The 21,873-nt window shown below is 40.3% G+C and overlaps 1 protein-coding gene across 4 annotated transcripts in view; it reads left to right on the top strand.

The window, feature by feature from the left end:
- Window positions 1-19,680, top strand: part of LOC131233323 (protein VASCULAR ASSOCIATED DEATH 1, chloroplastic-like) — a 39,586-nt gene extending 19,906 nt beyond the window's left edge. For 3 of the 4 annotated variants that reach the window (XM_058229993.1, XM_058229994.1, XM_058229992.1), the window contains 7 exons: window positions 9,418-9,484; window positions 16,289-16,385; window positions 17,303-17,364; window positions 17,475-17,520; window positions 17,669-17,961; window positions 18,880-19,157; window positions 19,287-19,680. In XM_058229993.1, the coding sequence (XP_058085976.1) occupies window positions 9,418-9,484; window positions 16,289-16,385; window positions 17,303-17,364; window positions 17,475-17,520; window positions 17,669-17,961; window positions 18,880-19,116 (802 nt within the window). In that variant the 3' untranslated portion in view covers window positions 19,117-19,157; window positions 19,287-19,680. Of the gene's footprint in view, window positions 1-9,417; window positions 9,485-16,288; window positions 16,386-17,302; window positions 17,365-17,474; window positions 17,521-17,668; window positions 17,962-18,587; window positions 18,771-18,879; window positions 19,158-19,286 lie in introns of those variants that run through there. The other variant, XR_009165168.1, reaches the window with a different exon arrangement.
- Window positions 19,681-21,873: the final 2,193 nt, after the last annotated feature.

Genomic DNA, 21,873 nt, shown 5'->3' with positions numbered 1-21,873 from the left:
TTTTTCTCAATTTTCTGCAACTTGACCCATCTCTCACAAATCTCGAAATTGAAGCTCCAAATCCATGATTTTTCATGGAAAACATGAAGAATCATATATTTGTAACCATTTGGCACTGGTTTAATATGATTTACAACAAAAACATGTATCGAAAATTGAAAATGCTCACTGGATCAAATAAGTGGGATATATCGGCACCACCTGTGTGTTTTGTATTGCACAAGTGGGATGCAAGATATATCGTGAAATATATCAGCTGATATCGTCGATATTTAAAACATTGGTATGAGAAAGTAAAAGATTGACTGCTATTAAACCATATAATGCTTGAAGATCAGCTTAACACTTTGAGTTCTATATCAGTGTTTCAAATATCGATACTATCGGCCGATATTATCGGTATCGCACCACTGCGAGACGATATACCCGCAATAACCTCCGGAAGATACCCAAAAATCCTAAATCCAGATATCGGCCGATATTATCGGCGATATCGCACGATATATCGACAATATCGCGCCATTTCCTCTCCATTATTGTCGGACATCAACGCACGGACAATCACGGGTAGATTGCAGGGGACTCACGAGTCCCACTGTAGCTAACCACCCACACACACCATAAAAATCGGATCCGAGCAATGGAGAATCAAAAAAAAAAAATTGAATTAGAAAAAAAAGAGAAAGAAATCGAAGGGTACCTGTTGTAGCGGTGATCGGAGGTGAGCCATTCGACAGGTAAGTGCCTTTTCTTCCCATTTTCTTCATCTTCCCTTTTTCTCGGAGATTCCGGCGAGGAATCAGGCCGGATCGACTCACCGTTCCTTCCGGGCCGAGATTTGAGGGGACGAACTGGATCGGACTGCGTGGATGGAGCCATGGAGGTGAAAATGAAGAGGGAAGATGAAAAGAGGGGCGGATGGGGAAATCGGGTTGCGTACTGAGTTACATACGCTCTTATCGTACTGAGTAAACTCTGTAGGCCCCATTGTTTAGCATCTAGTTCATCCACGCCGTCCATCCATTTTTCCAGATCATTTTATGGGTGGAGCCCAAAAATAAAGTATATCAAAATCTCAAGTAGACCATACCAAAGGAAACAGTGGAAGTATTGATTTCCACCGTTGAAATATTTATAAGGCCCCCAATGATGTTTATTTGTCATCCAAACTGTTCATAATATCACAAAGACATGGATGAATGGAAAAAACAAATATCATCTTGATCTAAAACTTCTGTGGGCCCCCAAGAACTTTTCAATGGTAGACTTCAACTCAAACTGTTTCAGGTGGTGTGGTCCACTTGAGCTTTGGATATGATTAATTTTTCTTTCAAAAGACATGAAATTATATGATAAAATGGATGGACGGATTTGATAAAATGCATGAATGACAGTGGACCCCACAGAGTTTACTCCTTACACAGTGCCCAATCCGCTTCGGCGGATGGAAATAGGATTGCATACTAGTTACTCAGTACGCTTTTATTGTACTGAGTAAACTCAGTTGTGGTCCACCTTGAATGTGTACGGTTTATCCAATCCGTCCATACGTTTTTTCACATAATTTTATCCGTTGAGCCTAAAATTGAAGCATATAAAAAGCCCAAGTGAACCATACCACTGGAAACAGTGGGAATAGTGATTTCGACCGTTGAAATCTTTCTAGTGCCCAAAGTGATATTTATTTCTCATCCACCATGTTCATAAGATAAAAAAGACTTGGATGAAGTGAAATAAAAAATATCAGCTTGATCCAAAACTTCGGTGGCCCCTAGAAATTTTCAATGGTAGACACTCATTTCACACTATTTCCTGTGGTGTGGTCTATTTGATATTTAGATATAATTTATTTTTTTTTTGGTATATGAACTGAAATTAACTTTTAAAATGGATGAACGGTGTGGATCAAATAGATAAATCACAGTGGATCCCACAGAGTTTACTCAGTACGCTTAGCATACTGAGTTACTCAGTACGCAATCCGCTTCCCCGTCGATGGGGTAAATGCTTTCCACCGTTGAAACATTTCTCCACTGATTTCTATGGTGGGGTCCACTCGAGCTCTGGATCTGAGCCATTTTTTAGCTCATGCTATAAAATGATCTCTTCAAATGTATAGACGGTGTAGATCTAAAAAATACATCGTGGTGGGACCCACGTAACTTGGTGACCTATCGTGCCCCCGTCACTGACGGGCATTCACTTGATTGCGTACTCAGTACGCTATTATCTTACTGAGTAAACTCTGTTGGGCCCACCGTGATTACACGTGGTTTATCCACGCCGTCCATCCGTTTTTACTAATCATTTTAGGCGTTGAGCCCTAAATTAAACCATATCCACAACTCAAGTGGACCACATTACAGGAAACAGTGTTGAATGAACGTTGACCATTAAAAACATTGTGGGAGCCATAAAAGCTTTGGAACAACCTGATATTTATTTTTTCCCTTCATCTGGGTCTTTAGGACCCAATCAACAGATTGGATGTCAAATAAACAGTACAGTGGGCCTTAGGAGGATTTTAATGGTGGATATCCAATCATTATTGTTTTCCTTTTGTGTGGTCCACCTTCGATTTACATCCCTATGATTTATTGTATCAATCCCTAAAATGATCCGTAGAAATGGATGAACGGAATGGATGAAACAAATACATTATGGTGGGGCCCACAAAGCACCGACCACCAGCCATGAGGCCGATGTCAAGGGGAGTAGCCAATCCGTCTCCCTGCGCACTGACGGGTCGCATAGCCAGACTGCTCAAGTGACGCACCAAGTTCTGTGGGGCCCACCAAGATGTATGTGTTGTATCTACACCGTCCATACACTTACATATATCATTTTAAGGCATGAGACAAAGAATAAGTTAGATCCACTGTTTTCTGGGCTTTAGAAGATTTTAATGGTGGACGTCACTCTCTCCACTGTGTTCTATGGTGGGGTCCATTTGAGCCTTGGATTGGACTCATTCTTTTGGTCCTACCCTAAATTGATATCTTCAAATGAATGAACGGTGCGGATACAACAAATATATCAGATATGCATGCTTGTACGCCACGTGCATGGCGGATGAGTGGTTGCACAGAAATGAGTCCAACTTGCCCGGTACTCAAAACAAGTAGATGGCACGTGTCAATGTGGCGCACATGTGGGAGATCTAAGCCCTTCGTGTTCAATATCTGGGTAAGGACGTGTTCATGGTGGTCCCTACTTGATGAACGGCCTATATGTCTCCACCACATATATGCCATGTTAACACGTTTGGATGAGATCCCTTCTACGTATGACGCGCCCAAGTCAGAGGAGAAATTTGGTTATATGAGAAATGCTCTAATGCTCTTAGATTAATGTAAGTTATAGTGCTCCTACTTTCGTAGGTTTACTTAGACAGCCCATTCGATCGATCTGAACTGTTCATTAAGTCAAACAAACATCTTACGGCCAACAATGAAAAATAGCACTCATCGGGTTATCTAATCCATCCTTGATTTAGCTTTTTTACTATAGCCATTCTTTTTCCAAGCAATGGATGGATGGTTACGATTCTCTAACAAAAGCATCTCTTTAGAATCAAACCTAATCCATGATGATCCCTAATGAATTTACAGATCAAATTGTTGATTTGACCTATTTTGTGTAAATTATCTTGACTGTCCATATTAGATACCATTGATCAAATGGCTAATGTTTTTCGCATCGGGTGGCATTTGTATCATAGCACATGAAAATGTGCATTGGACCTAATGAACGGTCCAGATCAATGAATTGGAAGTGTCCCAATACAATTAGGAGCACTATATCATATAGTTCTCTGAGAGCACCGGATCATCTCTCTTAAAATATTCTCCACTTGTATTTAATATGGATAGCCAAAATGTCGCCATAAAGAGGGACCTATGTAATCAGGGTCCTTTTCAACTGATCTACGATGGAAAACTGTCCATATCTTTCGTCTCCTTCTGGCAATTCTATGAAATTTGGACCGTCCATATGTTCAATACCTCCAATGGATAGACAAGGTCTTCCTTGTCGGATGGGACCCATTGTACATACAAAGGTCACCTTTTAATGTAGCCACCCATTTGCACGTCACCGCCGATATAATTAGGATCACTTGATAGATGCAATTTTTGGGCCTTCTTCCAACAATAGATCTAATGGGCAGCGTACACTCAGTCTGATTAGTGTTCAAATGATGACCACTAATTGGATGCCCCCTAATTATTAACTTATTGTTGGCATCAAATCTCATTATTCCATGTGGTGTGGCCCATCTGAGTGGTGGATCTATCTGATTTTGACTCTATCCAATCTCAATGGATAGATAAAATATTATTTTATAGGTAAAATATGTCGGGAGGAAGAGGAGGGAGACAACCTGATATAGGGTGGACGTACGGTCGGCCCATTCCCGATAATCGATTCGGGAGTATATGTAATTTATGTGGCCATGTATCGAGGAGTGGTGGGGTAACCCGCTTAAAGGAGCATTTAGCGGGAGGGTATCGCAATGTTGTGGATTGCCCGAAGTGCCCACAGGATGTGCGAGAACAGATGAGGACCATATTGAAAAAAAATGTGAAGACAAAAGATGAACGACATGCACGGGAGAGGGAGATTAGGGAGGAGTTGGGGCGGCCACCATATGCAGGTGAGGATGATGTAGTGGATCTCGATAATGATGATGATCCCGAATACAGACGTGCAATTCAAGAGTCCATACGGGATCAGTGGGAGAGGGATCAGGATAGGAGGTGGGACACAAGTAGGCCTAGATTTGAGGGGTCTATCCATGAGCGTGGTGGGGGGAGTGGAGCAGGGGAGAGTGTTAAGGGTGGATCAGGGGAGGGTAGTAGGCGGGGAGGAATATGGGGCATGGGCAGGAGTAGTAGCATGCGGGTACCGGATCTACCTTCAGATCCGAGGATGTACAAAGAGGCAGGAGGGACACAAAAGAAAATAAAGGAGATGTTTAGTGGAGGGGATGTGAGGAAAAAGTTGAAAATTTTATAGCAAAGTTTTTTATATACGATCAAATCCCCGCGAATGCCGCAGTAAGCCCGCACTTCAAAAATATGATAAGTGAAGTGCAGCGTGGGAGTGAAGGTGTGCAGCCGCTCACACCCGCATAGATCATGGAGAAGTACTTGGATGATAAACATGCAGAGATGAAGACATATGTCGATTCGTATAAGCAGTCATGGGAGATGCATGGTTGCACCGTCATGTGTGACGGTTGGACCGGACCGACGAAGATGTCGATCATAAATTTTATGATCTATTCTAGGGGACGAGCGGTGTTCCTAAAGTGTATAGATGCGAGTAGTAAGATTAAAGATTCTAACTACATTTACAAACTAATGCACGATATCATGCAAGATGTTGGGAGGAAAAATATTGTGCAGTTTGTTACAGATAATGGGAGTGCATTTGTCAAGGCGAGGAAGGATATTTAGCGCAAGTATCATATATACTGGACCCCCTGCGCAGCACATTGCATCGATCTCATGCTGGAGGCAATCGGAGATAGGCCATCGGTGAAGACCGTAATTACTGATGCACGGCTCATCACAAACTTCGTATAAAACCACACCTGGTTATTAGCTGCGATGGGCGAAAGGTGTGGTGGGGATATAGTGCGCCCCAGGGCGACGCGGTTCGCCACAAATTATATTGCCTTAAGTAGCCTTCTCAAACACAAACAAGGGTTACGAGAGCTTTTCGCCTCTCATGATTATGTAGAATGGAAAAAAAGGTTGACAAAAGTAACCTATAGAATTAAGGAGTTGGTGCTGGAAAATTCATTTTGGGATAAAGTGTGTGGTGTTGTGGGTATTATAGAGCCTATTTATGTGGTGTTGAGGATGGTGGACAATGAGACAAATCCGTCAATGGGGTCGTTGTATCCGTCTATACTACTGATGAAAGAGGCTATCATGGTTAAAGCTCCCAATGCATATAAGTGGGTGCATGCAATAATAGACGATCGTTAGAAAAGGACGCTTTCTCACCCACTACATCAGGCCGGTAAGTACCTATATGGATTTTTTTCCCATATGCAATAATAAATGAGGGTTGTATTGATGTGTATATGTTGGTTTTCAGCATATTTCCTAAATCCCAAATACCACTACAGCCGGAACCTCTTCGATGATAATTCATTAAAAAGGGCTGTGCATGAGGTGTACGATCACTTATTCCCCGACTGTCCAGGGAAAGGCACCTTTGGTAGTGAGGTAAATATGTTCCGCACTTACATTCTCCTTATCTTCATCTCAATCATTAAACACTTATTCTAGTTGCTATACACCATCAACAGATTGTTAAATTCCGCGACGCAGTTGGGATGTTTGGGTGTCACCCTGCAGTGAAGTCAAGGAATGCCATGATGCCATGTGAGTCACTGTAGTAAACTTAACTTTTATATTATTTTGGAAAATCTAGGATAATGAAAGAATCTTATGATATGCAGGTGAATGGTGGTCCATGTATGGGACTGACTGCGAGGTTTTACAACGACTAGTTGTCCGTGTGCTTGCACAGACGGTGTCCTCGTCACCCTGTGAAAGGAATTGGAGTACATTCTCCCTCATACATACAAATAAACGTAATAGAATAAGGTATGAGAGGCTTCAGAAGCTAGTGTATTGTCACTACAATATGAAGTTACGAGAGAGGTTGCTCTACTCAGAAGGAAGAAGAAAAGCATAGGAAGACCCACTAGACCTGGTGACGGTCGGACAGCATGCATATGCTGAGGATGCGGAGGATGACCCAGTTTACCAGTGGGTTAGGTCGGATGACTTACATACCTCGGATGGGTGACCAAAGCCACATCTTACGGCAGAAGCAGAGACATAAGGGATTGATGTTAACGCACATGTGGAGCAGTAGAGGTCTCCTGATGAGGCATTCGACCCATTGACGAGGAGTCCGGAGGGTAGTCCGCGACAGTCACTATCACGCGGGACACGTGGTAGGGAAACATTGTTTGACACCGATACTGAGAGAGTGATGGGGGAAATGAGTATGGTGATGATGATGGCGGCGATAAGGGTGACGATGACTCTGATGACAGTAAGGATGATGATGATGGTGGTGGCGACGGGGATGGTGGCGACACGGGTGGGAGTCAGGATAAGAGGTCTCTTAGCCCTTTTACCGGGGAGGAGAATTTCGATCATTCCACGCAGGACCCTGACCATGGTTCTTGTCCAGGAGAACCACGACCCCGTCTTGTTTACAATATGACATACACGCGTCAAAAGCTACTGCAGAAAAAGAAGACTCAAACTTTCAGATTTTGAGGAGGAGGTGCTGGCAAAATGCATGAGGGACATAAGTTTCGTGGCAGGCGAGGTGGCTCTAGATTTGGATCACGAACGAGGGAGGGGAGCTCAAGTTACAGGCCACAACATGAATCTGGATCACAAACACAGGAAAGTAGCCCGAGTTCTGTGCCACAATATGGGCATGGATATGGACCTAGTGGATATGCGATGAGTGACTCCAGCAGTTACGGCACATCGTTTTTCAACCCTAGTTAGGAGTTCATTTCTGCATATGTGCAAGGATATGAGCAGCAGTATGGATATGGCCAACAATATGGATACCAAGGAGCTTCATATGCGCCCTTCCCAGATCCATATCAGTTACAGACTGTGATGATTACGCAGTACCCACGGATGGGCGTATTGATTCAATTCGGAGAGGATGAGTACCAGCGTTATGTCAAGGAGTATCTTAACTGGTACCACTCTACTATGACTGGGCACAATATTGTCAATTTGTGGAGCAGCAATACTATGCCCAGCCCCGTCGAGATAGAGATGATGATTACAAGCCACCACGCAACTCTATGTGGGTCTAGACCACAACTAGTCCCCATCCTTGATATGTATATTTCTTAAATTTTACTTCTTCAGTTCTTCTTTTGTTTTTCAATGAATTGGTTGTGTTTTCATACATGACTATGATATATTTATAAATATCATGCATTCAATTTAAAAATAGTTGCATTAGTTCAATTAAACATCGCATAACTTAGGACCCTATACAAAGGAAATTTATTATGTGCATCTTTTTTTTGAGATATTATGATTTAAAAGTGTGTATTACGGGCTTTTTAACAATCCCCAAAGTTTCATTAAAAAATTCAACCATTTTCCCAATGTTTCCCCATGTTTCCCAAAAAGTGCGATAAACTATGTGATACAAATGATATATCCCGTGCGATAACCGATACGTATCTGTATCCCAAGGGTGTGATACATTGTGCGATACCGATATTTCGAACACTTTGAGTTCTATGTGCCTAAGGTCTGAAGTACGAGAAAAATATAACTCAGGTTATGGTGAGGTTTCTTATACTTTTTAACTTTACTTTTACTGTAGTTTATCATACTCCTGTGATGTTCTGTTAAATGACTAGGGAGTTTTATTCTTTACTACATAGTTTTTACTTGGATTGGGTTGTAAGACCACATGAGGACCAGACTGAACCCAATCATTCATTTCAAACTATTTTTAACTTCTCTATAAATTGATTGAAATATTAACTGTAAAAACTAACTCACAAGGATAGTATCTATTAGAAGATAACTTAACAGATACGGTTAATGGGTATTAGATCTCATTCTCAGTCTTTCACCATCTCTATTCACCAGGTTCCTAGAAACAAACTTGTTAGATTATTGTCTTGCACAGGAAAGTGTTCCGATGTCTCCTCTCTGCTTCAGGGAATCTTATCCATTGCCTTTATGGATCACTGTATTAGCTTTCCCTCTGGTTTCTTTTAGTAAAATGTTTACTATCAATAAAAAGTAAATTAATAAAAATATGGAAAAATAAGAGATTATCAAATCAACCATATTCTGACAGCTCACATGACATTCTAGTCAATTCTGTAACATTTCATGGCATGTAGTGATGAACCAGTAATATCTCGATCCCTCAAGACATGAGAGAGAAGTTGATTGTGCTCCTCAATTCCAGTTCCATTTTGTCACCTTTGGGTTCATATAGAGCACCCTTTGAGATCATAACAACCGTTTGGAAACTTACACCTTGATTTTTTTAGCAGATGCTCACTTAATGATGGCAACATAGATCCAAGTTGACTGCTGAACTGTTTATCATGGGATTTCAATTGGATCCCTTGATTTGAATTGTAATCATAGGATTTTGAAGCTGATGGTTTCTGCAGCTTCTTTAATACTTTGATATTCCTTATCTCAATTTTTCATAAGCATTTATTGCATATTTCCTAAATACATGAATGCAGATCCTCATAAGTTAATCATTTAGCTTTGAAATTTTATATTTCATGAGGCTTTTGTGCTGAAGTTTCTCCAAAATTGCTGGAGATGTGATGATTTGCACTTTGACATTTTTTAACCTTTTATTGTCTGTCAGCCATTTAATTATTGAGACATCACAAGAAGTTAATGACGTGCCATATGGGGACTACTTCCGTGTAGAGGTATCCTACCTAAGCAGAAACATTCATTTAATTGTTTAACTTGTATAAAAAATCTTAGGTACTATCAAATCTTTATTTGGCCATTGATTGGATTTTTTTTTTTTCTTTTCTTTTTCGTTGTATAAAATATTGTGGATGAATTGTAGGTATTTCCTTGTCGTGAAAACCCTAGCTGTGCTGTTATCTTGAATTAGTTGTTAGAATAGGAGTATGTATTTAGTCTTTTCCGCACTCTAGAGACAACAAGTTGAGTTTCAGTCATGTATCTTCTGTTATCTTAAAGAGAATTCAAAGGGAAGAGATACCATTTGCATTGAAATGTGGTAATTCAATGGATTGCAAGCTACATCAGGATGCCTAGATCTGCATTAGTGGTAATTAATATTATTTTTGGCTGGAATGAAACGTTAGCAGAACATCCTGCATACCCTGGATAAAGAGAGCCAAATAGTCTCCTTCAGTTCTGATGGGTGTCCTATGTTTCAATTGTTGCATTAATTTGTGTTGTTTTGTTCTAAATGAATTTATCTCAATCCGCTGTGTTATTACATAGCTGGTAGAAGTTTAATTACACAATGTGTGGACGCGCGTGTGTGAGATTATTAGGATGTGTTGGTTGGGTTGGAGAAGCTAAGGCAGGATTTCCTTATGGTTGATAAGGAAGAGGGTTGTTTGTGGAGAGCAATGACAGTTTGAAAATATGGTGTGAAGGAGGGTGGGTGGTGGACAAAAGACACCTCTTTATAGTGCTTCAGCGTTGTGCAAGGCTATTGTCAGATTGGGGAACAAGTTCAAGGAAAGAATTGTATTCTCTTTAAGATACGGGATGGGGATCCAATTTTGGGATGACATTTGGTTGGGCAAGTGGACGCTCCGAGAAGAGTTCCTAAGGGTTGCCGATTTATGCCCAAAAGCAAACATCACAATTGCCCAGTGCTTTACTTAGTCTTAGGTAAAGAGGTGGCATGGTCTCCTAATGCAGGGGCATTTCCACACCAGGCTCGAGTGGGATGGCTTGTGGGATGCGGGGGCACACTCGGGGTGGGCAGCCCGTGTGAGGCGGGTGGCTCGTGTGAAGTGGAACCCATGTGATTTAGGGCCCACGAGGAGGGTTCATCCGAGGACCTGACCTATGGATGAGGTGCTTGGACTATGAGATAAAGGGTTTAATTCGCCATGCTCTATCAATTCTGGCTTTTAGAGTAAGTGGTTAATTGTCTTACATCAAATTTGTATCAGAGCGGGAGGTCTCGTGTTCGAGACTCCTCACCGGGGGCGATTAATGCAGAGACATTTTCACGCCGAGCTCGAATGGGGTGGCCTGTGGGATGCGGGGGTACGCTCGGGGTGGGCGGCCCGTGTGAGGCGGAACCCATGTGATTTGGGGCCCACGAGGAGAGTTCGGCCGAGGACCTAACCCATGGATATGGTGCCTGGGCTATGAGATAAAGGGATTAATTCACCATACTCTATTAGTTCGAGCTTTTGGAGCAAGTGGTTAATTGTCTTACATCATCTCCTCTATGTAGGGGGAATTTATCGGAAGTAGAAGTGGGAGAGCTCATTAGGCTATTGGAGCGGCTTCAAGGTATTAGCCCTTCTCCCAGTGAAAAGGATTTGATGGTGTGGAATAAAGAAAAGTCTGGCTAATTCTCGATTAGTTCTTTTTACAGGTTTATCCTTGGTATGTCTCCAGGTAGATCTCACACTTCATTCATCTGATACTACAGGGCTCCCCCTAAGGTTGCAGTGTTGGCTTGGTTGGTGGGTAGGAATAAGGTGTTCATGATCGATAACCTACAAAAGAGGAAGATGGTGATTACCAATGTCTGAATTTTGTATATGCAGAGTGAGAAGTTGGTTGACCACCTCTTTGTTCATTGTCCTTTTGCTACTGAGTTGTGGGAGGGGTTCTTGGCGGTTTCGGTATATCTTGGATCATGCCGAGCTCCATTGAGGGGCTTTTGCTTGCCTAGCAGGGGGGGTGGGACTGGTAAGAGAGGAAGGATGCTTTGGAGACTAGCTTTATTGGCCAACCTTTGGGCTTTATGGGAGAGTGGAACGACAAGTGTTTCCATTATCAGTGTGACCGGGTCTCATATGTCTTCAGGAGGTCCAAATCAGATGTAATGAAGTGGGCCTCAAATATAGAGGGTGTTCATGTCCTCTTTTGTCATTCTCTTGGGCTGCTTTGTAGTTGTGTGAGGCTGTTTTGGTCTCTTTAATAAAATCATTACTTGTCAAGGAAAAAAAGTAAAAAAAGAACAACAACTAAGAGCCTGTTTGGATCGTGAGAAAAGTGTGGGGAGAGAGGAACAACTGATTTTTCCATAATTGGTGTGATTGGGTCTTGGAGGTCTTCGGGAGGGCCAAATCAGATGCAATGGAGTGGGCCTCAAATATAAAGGCTCTTCATGTCCTCTTTCATCATTCTCTTGGGCTGCTTTGTAGTTGTGCGAGGTTGTTTTGGCCTCTTTAAGAAAATCATTACTTGTCAAAAAGAAAAGAAAAAAGAAAACAAAGGGCCTGTTTGGATCATGGGAGAAGTAAAAAGAAAAAGAAAAAGAAAAAGAAAAGAAAAGTGTAATTACTATCCAATGATGGATTCCCATGGATTCCATTAGCACTATTGAAACATGGTTTTCCATGTGTTCCATTTTCAGGTATCTCGTTTGGATGACCAGTGGAAATCTCGTATTCTTCTAACAATTTTCACCTCGTATCTTGCGCACGAAAATTTGATTATGGAAAAGGCTAACGATCGATCCTTCCAATCTCACAATATTCTTCACTACCCCAACTACTCAAAAGATCCAAACAATGCAAAACACTTGAGTGTTCTTTTCTTTTCCCACAATCCAAACAGACCCAAACTGGAAGGTCCTTGCTTTGGTTTTCTTTAAGAAACTATCAGGTTTATACCTTTCTTTATTGATGTTTTCCCATGCAATCATGGTTGTGGAAGCTTTTTTTTTTTAATGTTTATGAATTCTTTGTCTATTTCTCTTTTTATTATTCTTGTCACATTTTTATGATAATTCATCATCATCTAAGCCTTATGACAATTAATTAGGTTGGCTACATGAATCTTGTTCCACCATTCCACTATCAACTTGCTGATTGTAATCAACCTATGTAATAGACTATTAGATAGCGATTGATTGTAACCAACCTATGTACTAGTCTCTTGCATTGTGCCTGTGGGAGTTTTGTGCTCTCATTGCTACTCCACAGCCTAGATAAAGGAGGGTTGCGTTAGGTTTGTAGTCGGCGTCAAATTTATGCCACAACTTTCATCATGAACTTGAGCATTTTTGTGATAATTGGTGGATTTATTATTCATGAGCCATGTGATTAAAAAAAAAAAATCTATTTCCTCAAATCCCCCAATTCCAAGCTTCAATAATAGTTTCAATAGCAACAGGCCTGGCCCATTGCATTTCAAAATGAGCTAGAAATCTCCTCTGAAGATCTGAAGCAAACTCAGTATGAATGAAGAGATGATTCACTGATTCCACATCTTTGAGTCAAGGAACAACTGTCCATGACTGTTCTACTCCAAGAGTGATCAATGGTCAAGACTTTACCCTTTGCAACTAACCATCAAAAAGGGACTACACTCGAGGAGATGGAAAGTGCCATAGAAAGCTAACGGATCTGAATTGATCCATCCTCCCACCATTTTGTTTGTTCAATAGAAGAATTTGGTGGAGAATAAGCCTGATTTTTCCCACTTCAATCACCACCTGTCTCTATTTTCAGAAGCTACAACAAATTTCCACATGTGGTCTTGTGGAAGATGGGCATTGAGAGCGATCATTTGTTTGGTCAAGTGATCAATAGCGAGCCAATTTATTTTTACTGACCAAACAACCGAAAGCCGCTCCCCTTGGGGGACCTTTTAATGCAAGTATGAACAATCACAAGAAGCATGTGATGAAGATGTGGGCCCCAAATCCCAAGCAGGTCCTACAACCTATCTGATGGCCCCTGAATGTTGAGTTTTGCTTAGAGAATTTTAAGAGATAGAAATGCTTTGTGTGGTTCTACGTTGATTCTTTGGTATCTTTCTTTAGTAAAGATTTTGAAGGATCTTTAAAGGGATGTTACATTATTAATGGTTTTTTATTTTGAGAAATTGTGTCTTAGAAGATCTTAATGGGATATATCAATACTAGGGCATTTTAATACTATATATTAATATTAGAAGATCTTAATAAGATAAGAAAGAAACGAGCGCAAGGAGATTTTGGTCCATGCATGTTTGATATTTTTTGGATTTTTTTTCTTAATTTAGAATAATTCAGTTTGTGTGTCTTTGTAGATGCCATATGGTGATGAAGATTGGGAAAAAAAAGAAGAAGAAGAAGAAGTATGAGTTTAGGAAGAAAACATCTCTTGCAAAGGGGGCAAACCCTATAAAAAATTAACCCATGTGAATTGCATGGTGTGTAGAAAAATCTGTGGTTCTCTTCTTATTTTCTTTCTCATCCACCCTACATCACATCTCCTCTATATAAGACCAGACTTGTCTGGCAAATGACATGCCTCTTTTCATGGAAGGTCCAGGGGAAGAGGAAAGATTCTAAGGAGAATCAAGCCAACCTCTTGGACATTCAAACTCACCTGTCTCAGACTAAAACTCACCTGTCTCAGACTAAGGTCATCATCTGTCTTATTTTCTGTGGGGGTGGGGGGAAGATGGGTCTTGTGGATTTGGTAAGTATGCTAGCAAGCTCAAAGAACATGGAGGGCGGGGAGTAAGATTGATGAAAATTGTGAACACCTTGTTGATGGGTAAATGTTTGTAGTATTTGGGAGTGGATGATGACAGCAAGTATAATAGTGAAAATACAGTTAGAGCTTGGTGGCTTGGTTCATTAAACCTTTGTCTTAGCATAGAGCATTGGGGTTTTGTGAAGTATTTTTCAAGATGGGAAGTTTTGTGAAAAGGAGATTACTTTTTGCCTATGGGATTGAGCGCAAATCTGGTTTTGGGAGGATGTGTAATACAAACACATACCTCTCAACCTTGTGTACCCTTTGATAATATAGGGTGGTGGCCGAGAAGGATGTGATCATTTCCCAATGTTGCCCATTAAAAAAAAATAAAATCATTTTCCAATGTTATATCTTTCCTGATTAGGTTGATTGTACTCCAAATTTGCAGGGAGATCTTTGCGACAAGAATTTGAAGAATTTGTGAACCTCACGGGTCAGTTGCACAAGCAGATACCAACTGAGGAGAGGGACAGGCAAGTTTCGAGGTCTGAGAGGTTGGGTTAATTGTCCTTAAAATCTTTTTATTCCTCTACCTTTGGAGATTCCGCATAAAGGGAGATGGACCGGACCAGTCCTAGGATAGCAGCTTCCATTTGGCTGGTTGGTAAGAATAAAGCGCTTACTATTGATCACTTCGGGAACAGACAAATGATCATTTCTCATGTGTGTATCCTGTGCCTTTATTATGTGGAGTTGGATGCCTCAGTTGATTGGGCTCTTCTTGCAGATGTGGCACACTGGCTGCAATGGTCTGAAAAGAAAAAATTTGTGGAGATTGACTATGCTTGCAGTGCTTTGGTCTACTTGGTCCAGGCACTACAACAACACGTTTTGTGATAAATCATGTGTCCAGAACAGGTGTTTTTGAAAGCCATGTGGAAGGTTGTTGGTTGGGTTGATTACCACAATACTTCTTCTATTTGCCGTTCAGTGCTTTGAAGGCAGCTAGGGGGATTGGGACTGATAACATCTTCATTATCTGCCCCTACTTTGTTCCAATCATTTTAATTAACTCAAAAAATTGAGTTACCTTAAAAAATATGGATAAACATTTGAGACAGTGGATTCCTTTCTGTAAAATGAAAATGATTGGAATGTGTTTCAGATATTAGATCATTGTAGGGTCCATAGATCAACGGTCTGAATCACCAAATATTTCGTATTTGCCAAAATATAAACTTTTCTTGAAATAGAAACTTATATATATATATATATATATATATATATATATATATATAGATAGATAGATAGATAGATAGATAGATAGATAGATAAAATCGCTTCCAATAGGATTCCAAATTCACTTTTTCATATGGAATGATGGATAAATATTGCAACTATTTCATATGCTTTTCTTTGCACTTGCGGGAAGCCACCATAAGTAGCAGCATATTTGAGCTTGAATCGCAACTAGGTTCGCTGAACCGTCACATCTATCTACAAAGGTCTGTTTTGTTCTCTTTTTGTAATTCATCATGGATTGATCATTTTTAGCATTGACTTTTAGTCATTACTAATTACTATTATTCTTTTATATATAATTATTTTGAATAACTTAGTTTCTATCCTTGTTGATTGATTGCCTGCATTATAGAATCAGTTTTGTTACTGTCTGGTTGCGTTCCGTACTAAAGTAATCTTGAATTTTTTTTAATCTTCAACGACTGTCAGTTGGATAATTTTTATGATGAGTTATCTGTAAGTTCTAACTCCCTACAAATCGCCTCATCTAATGAAACTGTGGGCGAAGTTTGAGTTTTTCATTGTTAAATTATCTTGCAGTGGAATATTTTAAATCAATTGTACTGTTCAATTATGTTTTCAGATTAGTAATCACTTTTACTCTTTACCATCTGGGCAACTTAGTTATTTGTATCATATAATCAGTTTTGCTTCAATATGAGATCCCATCCGGTATGTAGTATATGAATGCTTCTTGTCAAGGTCTGTATGTTTTTCTGCTATATTTGCAGAAGCCCTTCCTGTATGCATTATCTTTTTTTTTCTTTTTGGGTGTCTCAGGGGCTTTGGGATGTCGAGGAAGATGACAATGGAAGTGGCTCTTGTATTCTACGAGTGTATGTAAATGTGGCATTTTCAAAGAAAACCATGTGGAAAGGTAAATCTGTGGCATTGCCAAAGACAAATGTTACAGCAAAATTAGTTTTGAATTTTATGAACCATAGTAGATTGCATCAATGCAATGAGATTTATCTGGAGCCTGACAACATGTAAAAGGCAAATCTCAAAATACACGCAAAATTTTCCCTTTTTACCCTATTTATTCTCGCAGTGGGGTATGCTTCTCAAAAAGTATACCATCTGAACCCCTTAATATAGTGGCATCTGATTCAGCTTCCCTGTGTATGTGAGATATCATGTATATCTATATGTTGGGGATGTTGTCTGGAGTTTTAGAACTTCATGGTTTATATGCCAATGGCAGGGCAACAATGGATTTGATGAACGGATGGCATTTTGTTGTTGCCTTCAATCCCTAACAGTTGATGGGTCTCCATATTGATTAAAATACTGACCATGTCTTAAGGCACAAGGCACGGTGCAACCTTTGGTTGAGACACCCTAACAGTGAAAAACTAGAATTCTCTCTGGTGCTTTCACAGGAAGGTTCGGCTTGCCAACCAAACTAGGACCCATAGTTTTTCTAAGGGGTCGGGACCAATACATCAATCACCAATGGGGATTTTATAAGGTTAGTGAACACCCTAGTTCACTCAGCTTTAGAGCAAGGGAATGCTAAAGTATCATATTAAATTCAGGCAATGCTGTTGCATACTGGATATAATACCAACTGTTTCAGAATTTTGCAAATATTTCTTCATTTATTCGATTTTAGTGTCAATTTTTTGCAAGAAGTTATTCTTAGTCCTTACTGCAGATCAAAGTCACCATAGGATCCCTTGTGTTGCCTATTCTTTTTCTAGCAATGAAAAAGAGACTGAGAATAAGAAGGAAACAAAGAAGAAAAAGAGAATATAAAGAAAATAATCTAATGGGATACTATGTCAAACACAGGGAAAATAGAGCAATCGACAGTGGACGAGTGCCGGGAAGCCTATGCAGTTTGGATCAGCATCGTACTCTCTTCCTCTCCATGGGATTCACATAGTTATTTTCTTCAGTTTCTCTTCCATGACACACATACCATTTCAGTTAAAGCTTTTATGGTGTGCTAAATCTGTTTCAGGCATATGAATTACTGAAGAAGAAGCAGACCATTGCAATATCTGAAGGTTTGAACTCTTTAACTGTTAAAATGCAAGCCCATCCTGCCTGGAAGACTTTTCAACGATGTAGATTATAGCGAATAATTTCCTTAGTCAAGGAAGGTTTCTGGGATTATCTTTTGTTTGTTTATTCCCTTTTATGTGGTAATTGCAGGGGCTGCAAGTGATGCTGCCAATGCAGTGCAAAATAATGATGATGGGCTGGAAAGTTCCACAACACTTGAGAGACCTTCAGCAAGTACAAGAGCTCTTCCACATAGAGCATCTGATACTGAGGATGTTATCCCACAGACTGAAAATCCTGTTAAAGGAGGCCTGAGCGATTTCACCTCAATGGTATCTTTATTCAGAGAATCATGGGCATCCTTTTGTTTGTATCTGAAAAATCAAAGCCACTTCCCCGTAATGGTAGTGATCGCATTTGTTTCCATCTTCATCCTAATGCAGGTAAATACTCACTTTCCGAAGGTGCATACCATCTTTTTATCATCTTAGGATGCTCATTGTTTTGCTTGTAATGTATGTGATAAGATTCATTGAATGGATCTCATGTGGATCATTACCTATGTGGTCTTCTGGCATTCTTCTTGATAAGTGGGTATTTTGATTCTTTGTTGGTTTTAGATTCCAGTGGCAAACTCATTGTTCACTGAATTATTTAAGCTCTTTAATTTGGATGAACCTTTATTATAGTTTCATTGTATTCCATAATTACAAGGAATTTGCCTTTCGCATCTTTGGCACCACATTCAAACTATTGCTGATCAAATAAAAAGAACAATCTAGCATTTCTCCTGGATTACGAGGGTGCTAAACAAAAAGCTAGGGGCCTGCTGTAATGTTCTTGTGACATCCACTCTGTCCATCATTTGAGACAGCATGTTATGATGTGTGCCCATAACCAGACTGATCAAAAACTTTAGTAGACAGACCACAGTGAAGAATGAGAATGGATTGAAACCTTCCTGGGTCCCACCAAAGTTTTGGATCAGGCTGATGTTTGTTTTGTTTTGTTTTTTGTTTTTTTGTTTTTTTGTTTTTTTCCATATTGTTTGTACTCACTTTACAAGCAGGTTGAATGACACAAAATATCACTGTGAACCCCAGAATGGTTTTGTTGGTGGGCTTTCTCATTCCTACTGTTCCCTGTGGTGTGGCCTGCTTGAGTTTTATATGAATTCAAAAAGTTTTGAGATTATGTCCAAAAATGATCTGATGTAACTGATGGATGTAGTGGATGCCTAACACACATCATGGTTGGCCCCACAGACCTTTTTGTCATGCAAATCTCTGTAGCATTGCTCAAATTTCGTTTTCCATCTGAAATATGCTGTAAGTTTCACTTCCTAATTTTGTTGCTTGCAGCTGAGCATCATTGTTCTACTGACAAGAACCCCAGAAGTCCACTTAATTTCTCAAGAGAATATCATGGGCAGTCTAGCTCCCGACAGGACAGAGACTGTAGCATGGTTGGAGAGACGTGTTCACCACCTCAAGGACGAAATGTTGATGGTTGAAACTCGGCTGGAAAATATGCGCCATGAATACATATTGTTAAAGACGTATCTACAGAGCCTTGAAAATTTCAAGCCAAAATCATGACTGGCATAAAAACCTTTCATGACAAGAACATGTAACCTCAGGTAAATTCTTTTGATATCTCATGCTATAAATTTGAAGTAGGGCTACCAAAAATGCTAATACAATACAACTAGATAAAATATCCACAAGTTTCCTCTTAACAGCTTATGTTATCCCTTTGCTTCTTTCAGATATTGCAGTGCGGTGATACGAGTGATTCTTTTGCGGAAATTGGCAAGAATGAGGCCCGCCGTAGTCAAAATTTCCATGAGTGCCCTGATTTTACAAGAATACAAAATAGCAAGAATATAGAATGTTGGTGTATGTGTTTTCCTGGAGGATCTGATTTTCCAGCCCTTACGAAGAGGGAACTACGGGGTTGCAAAATAAAATAAAATTATATGGTTGCCTTCTTTCCCACCATTTGTTCAAGTGACACGTATATATACATAATGCAACAGTTGATCAGGTGACCCATGACAAAAATGGGGCAGAGATAAAAATATAAAGCATCGGACTGCTCATCTGATTGGTATGATTTTCAACCTGTTGAATGTGGTTCAATGCAATTTATTTTTCTTGAAACCATGTTATGTTTTTACCATCCTCTACCAGGCCGCTACTTGGATAAGATCAATCACTGAACTCCATGAAGCATGGCAAAAGCACCCATTATTCACGATGGATGATGAGGCAGCAGAAAACTATGCGATTATATTACTGAATTATCTGAAGTGGAAAGAAGATTGTATCTGCAAGACCTCCAGGACATTGCACGTTAAGCTGTTTGTACAACACTTTGCCTGTGGAGCCCGTGTATGTGTTGGGCATCTAGCCTGTCCAGCAGGATTTCCCAATAATGAAAGTGGGGGTGCTTCAAACATTCAGGCTGATCCAACCATCAAGCTGCTCCGTGAATTTGGAGGTTTTTGGGTAGTTATCTATTGTTTTGAGGAGCCCACCTGATGATTGGACAGGCCTGCTAGGGCATCCTATCATAATGGTGGGGCTCACTAGCAATCCAAACAATTTCTACATGCAGTTGAATAATTTTTGAATTACAGTTGAATGGCTTTTGGGACCAGCGGAACAAGGGCCACTGTTTCATATTCAAGAAAAAGTTGTGTGGGGTCCTTACTCTTACCGGGGTGGTAGACTCCCAGGAGTTTCAACACTGGGTCAAGGGTTCGAGTACCCACCAGTGGTGAAATCCCATGGCGTGCGTGTGTGGGGGTGTGTGTGCATGTGTAAGCATGTGTGTGGGGTGTGTGTGTGCGTGTGTAAAAAAGAAAAAAAGAAAAAAGAAAAAGTTGTGTGAGCACAAGCTCAGGGTCAGACCCAAATTACCTGTGCCTCCCACATCCACACAGTTCCTGTAGGCAGAAGCTATTTGGGTACCACCATGATGTCCCCCAAGGCACAACACAGAAACAATAAGGATTGAATGTCCACGATTGAAACCTTCATGGGACCACGAGTTTTGGATCAGGCTAATATATGTGTTTTTAGTTCATCCCAATAGAAATTACCTTATGAAATTTTTGGATGGCATATAAACATTACGGTGAGCCTCAAAGGTTCAGGGGAAGGCACCTACCGCCCCACTGTTTCTTGTTGTGCGTCCCACTTGAGTTTTGAATCAGCCTCTGTTTTAGAATCATGTCCTAACACAGGCAGGTGAAACTGATGTACGGAGTGAATTTCTCATGGATTACATTGGGCCCCACAACGTTACTTGGGTTTTGTCAGTAGTTTATCAAACCCATTAATATTATGTAACCTAAAAAATAATGACCTCTAAAGTAAATAAGAATGATGACTACTCCTAGTTAGGTGCACGCACATGTGTCACGTGTCAAATCCATATGCATCCATTGCACTAAAGACTTTAGTGACACGCGATTGTGTCTTTTAATCATTCTTCGGTCCAAAATAGCCATGGGTTCTACCTTGATCATACCTTCATTGTCAATTTCGGGCAAAGCTTCTTGCAGCACGACATGCTCCCCAAGTTTCTTATTCAAGCAAGAAACGTGGAATACCGAGTGTTATATGAGACTAATATCATAACATGGCAGATAGCAACAGTAGTCTGTCTGTATGGTTGTAAAAGAAGTTACACCAAATCACCCACTTCAAATTCCCGCAGTTGGCTAGCTGCAACCATTTGATCCAAAGCTTGGGCAGATTTCCTACAACACACCACAAATGTGTCTCCAAACAACGGTTAATGACCTCTGTTTGGACATCGGTTTTGCAGGTAGTGTGACGAACTCATCTACAATTGCATCCCTTGTAGACAGAAAAGCTTCCTTCCAAACTGGCTGATGACTATATCAGATCTCAATCACTAACAATAGACCGAGGCATTAAGTGCAGCTTGAATATATTACAAAAGATGGCTTGAGCTACAATGAGGGTTGTATGTGGATGAGACAAGGCAACGGAATGTCCATATTTGCTCAATCAGTCGACCACCACAAAGATAACATTTTTTTTCAAACAACCCTCAGTAACCTTAAATGAAATCTATTGAAATTTCTGTCCAAACACGATCTGGGATAAGCAGGGGCTGCTCATTTATATATTTGGCAAACATCACATTCAGCGACGAACTTATGTACATCCTTCTGCATGCCTTGCCAATAAAATGATCGACCACTCATTTTTGGGTCTTATGCCACCCTTTGAGAATTCACCTTCTGGGCTACCATGAAATTATCATAATATAACTATTCCTAGTGGTGACCTAGGAGCTACAATGAGCTACCCCTTATA

Source organism: Magnolia sinica, chromosome 18 (genome assembly GCF_029962835.1).
Source record: "Magnolia sinica isolate HGM2019 chromosome 18, MsV1, whole genome shotgun sequence".
Lineage (NCBI taxonomy): Eukaryota > Viridiplantae > Streptophyta > Magnoliopsida > Magnoliales > Magnoliaceae > Magnolia > Magnolia sinica.
This window is presented reverse-complemented; position numbering and strand designations above follow the sequence as displayed.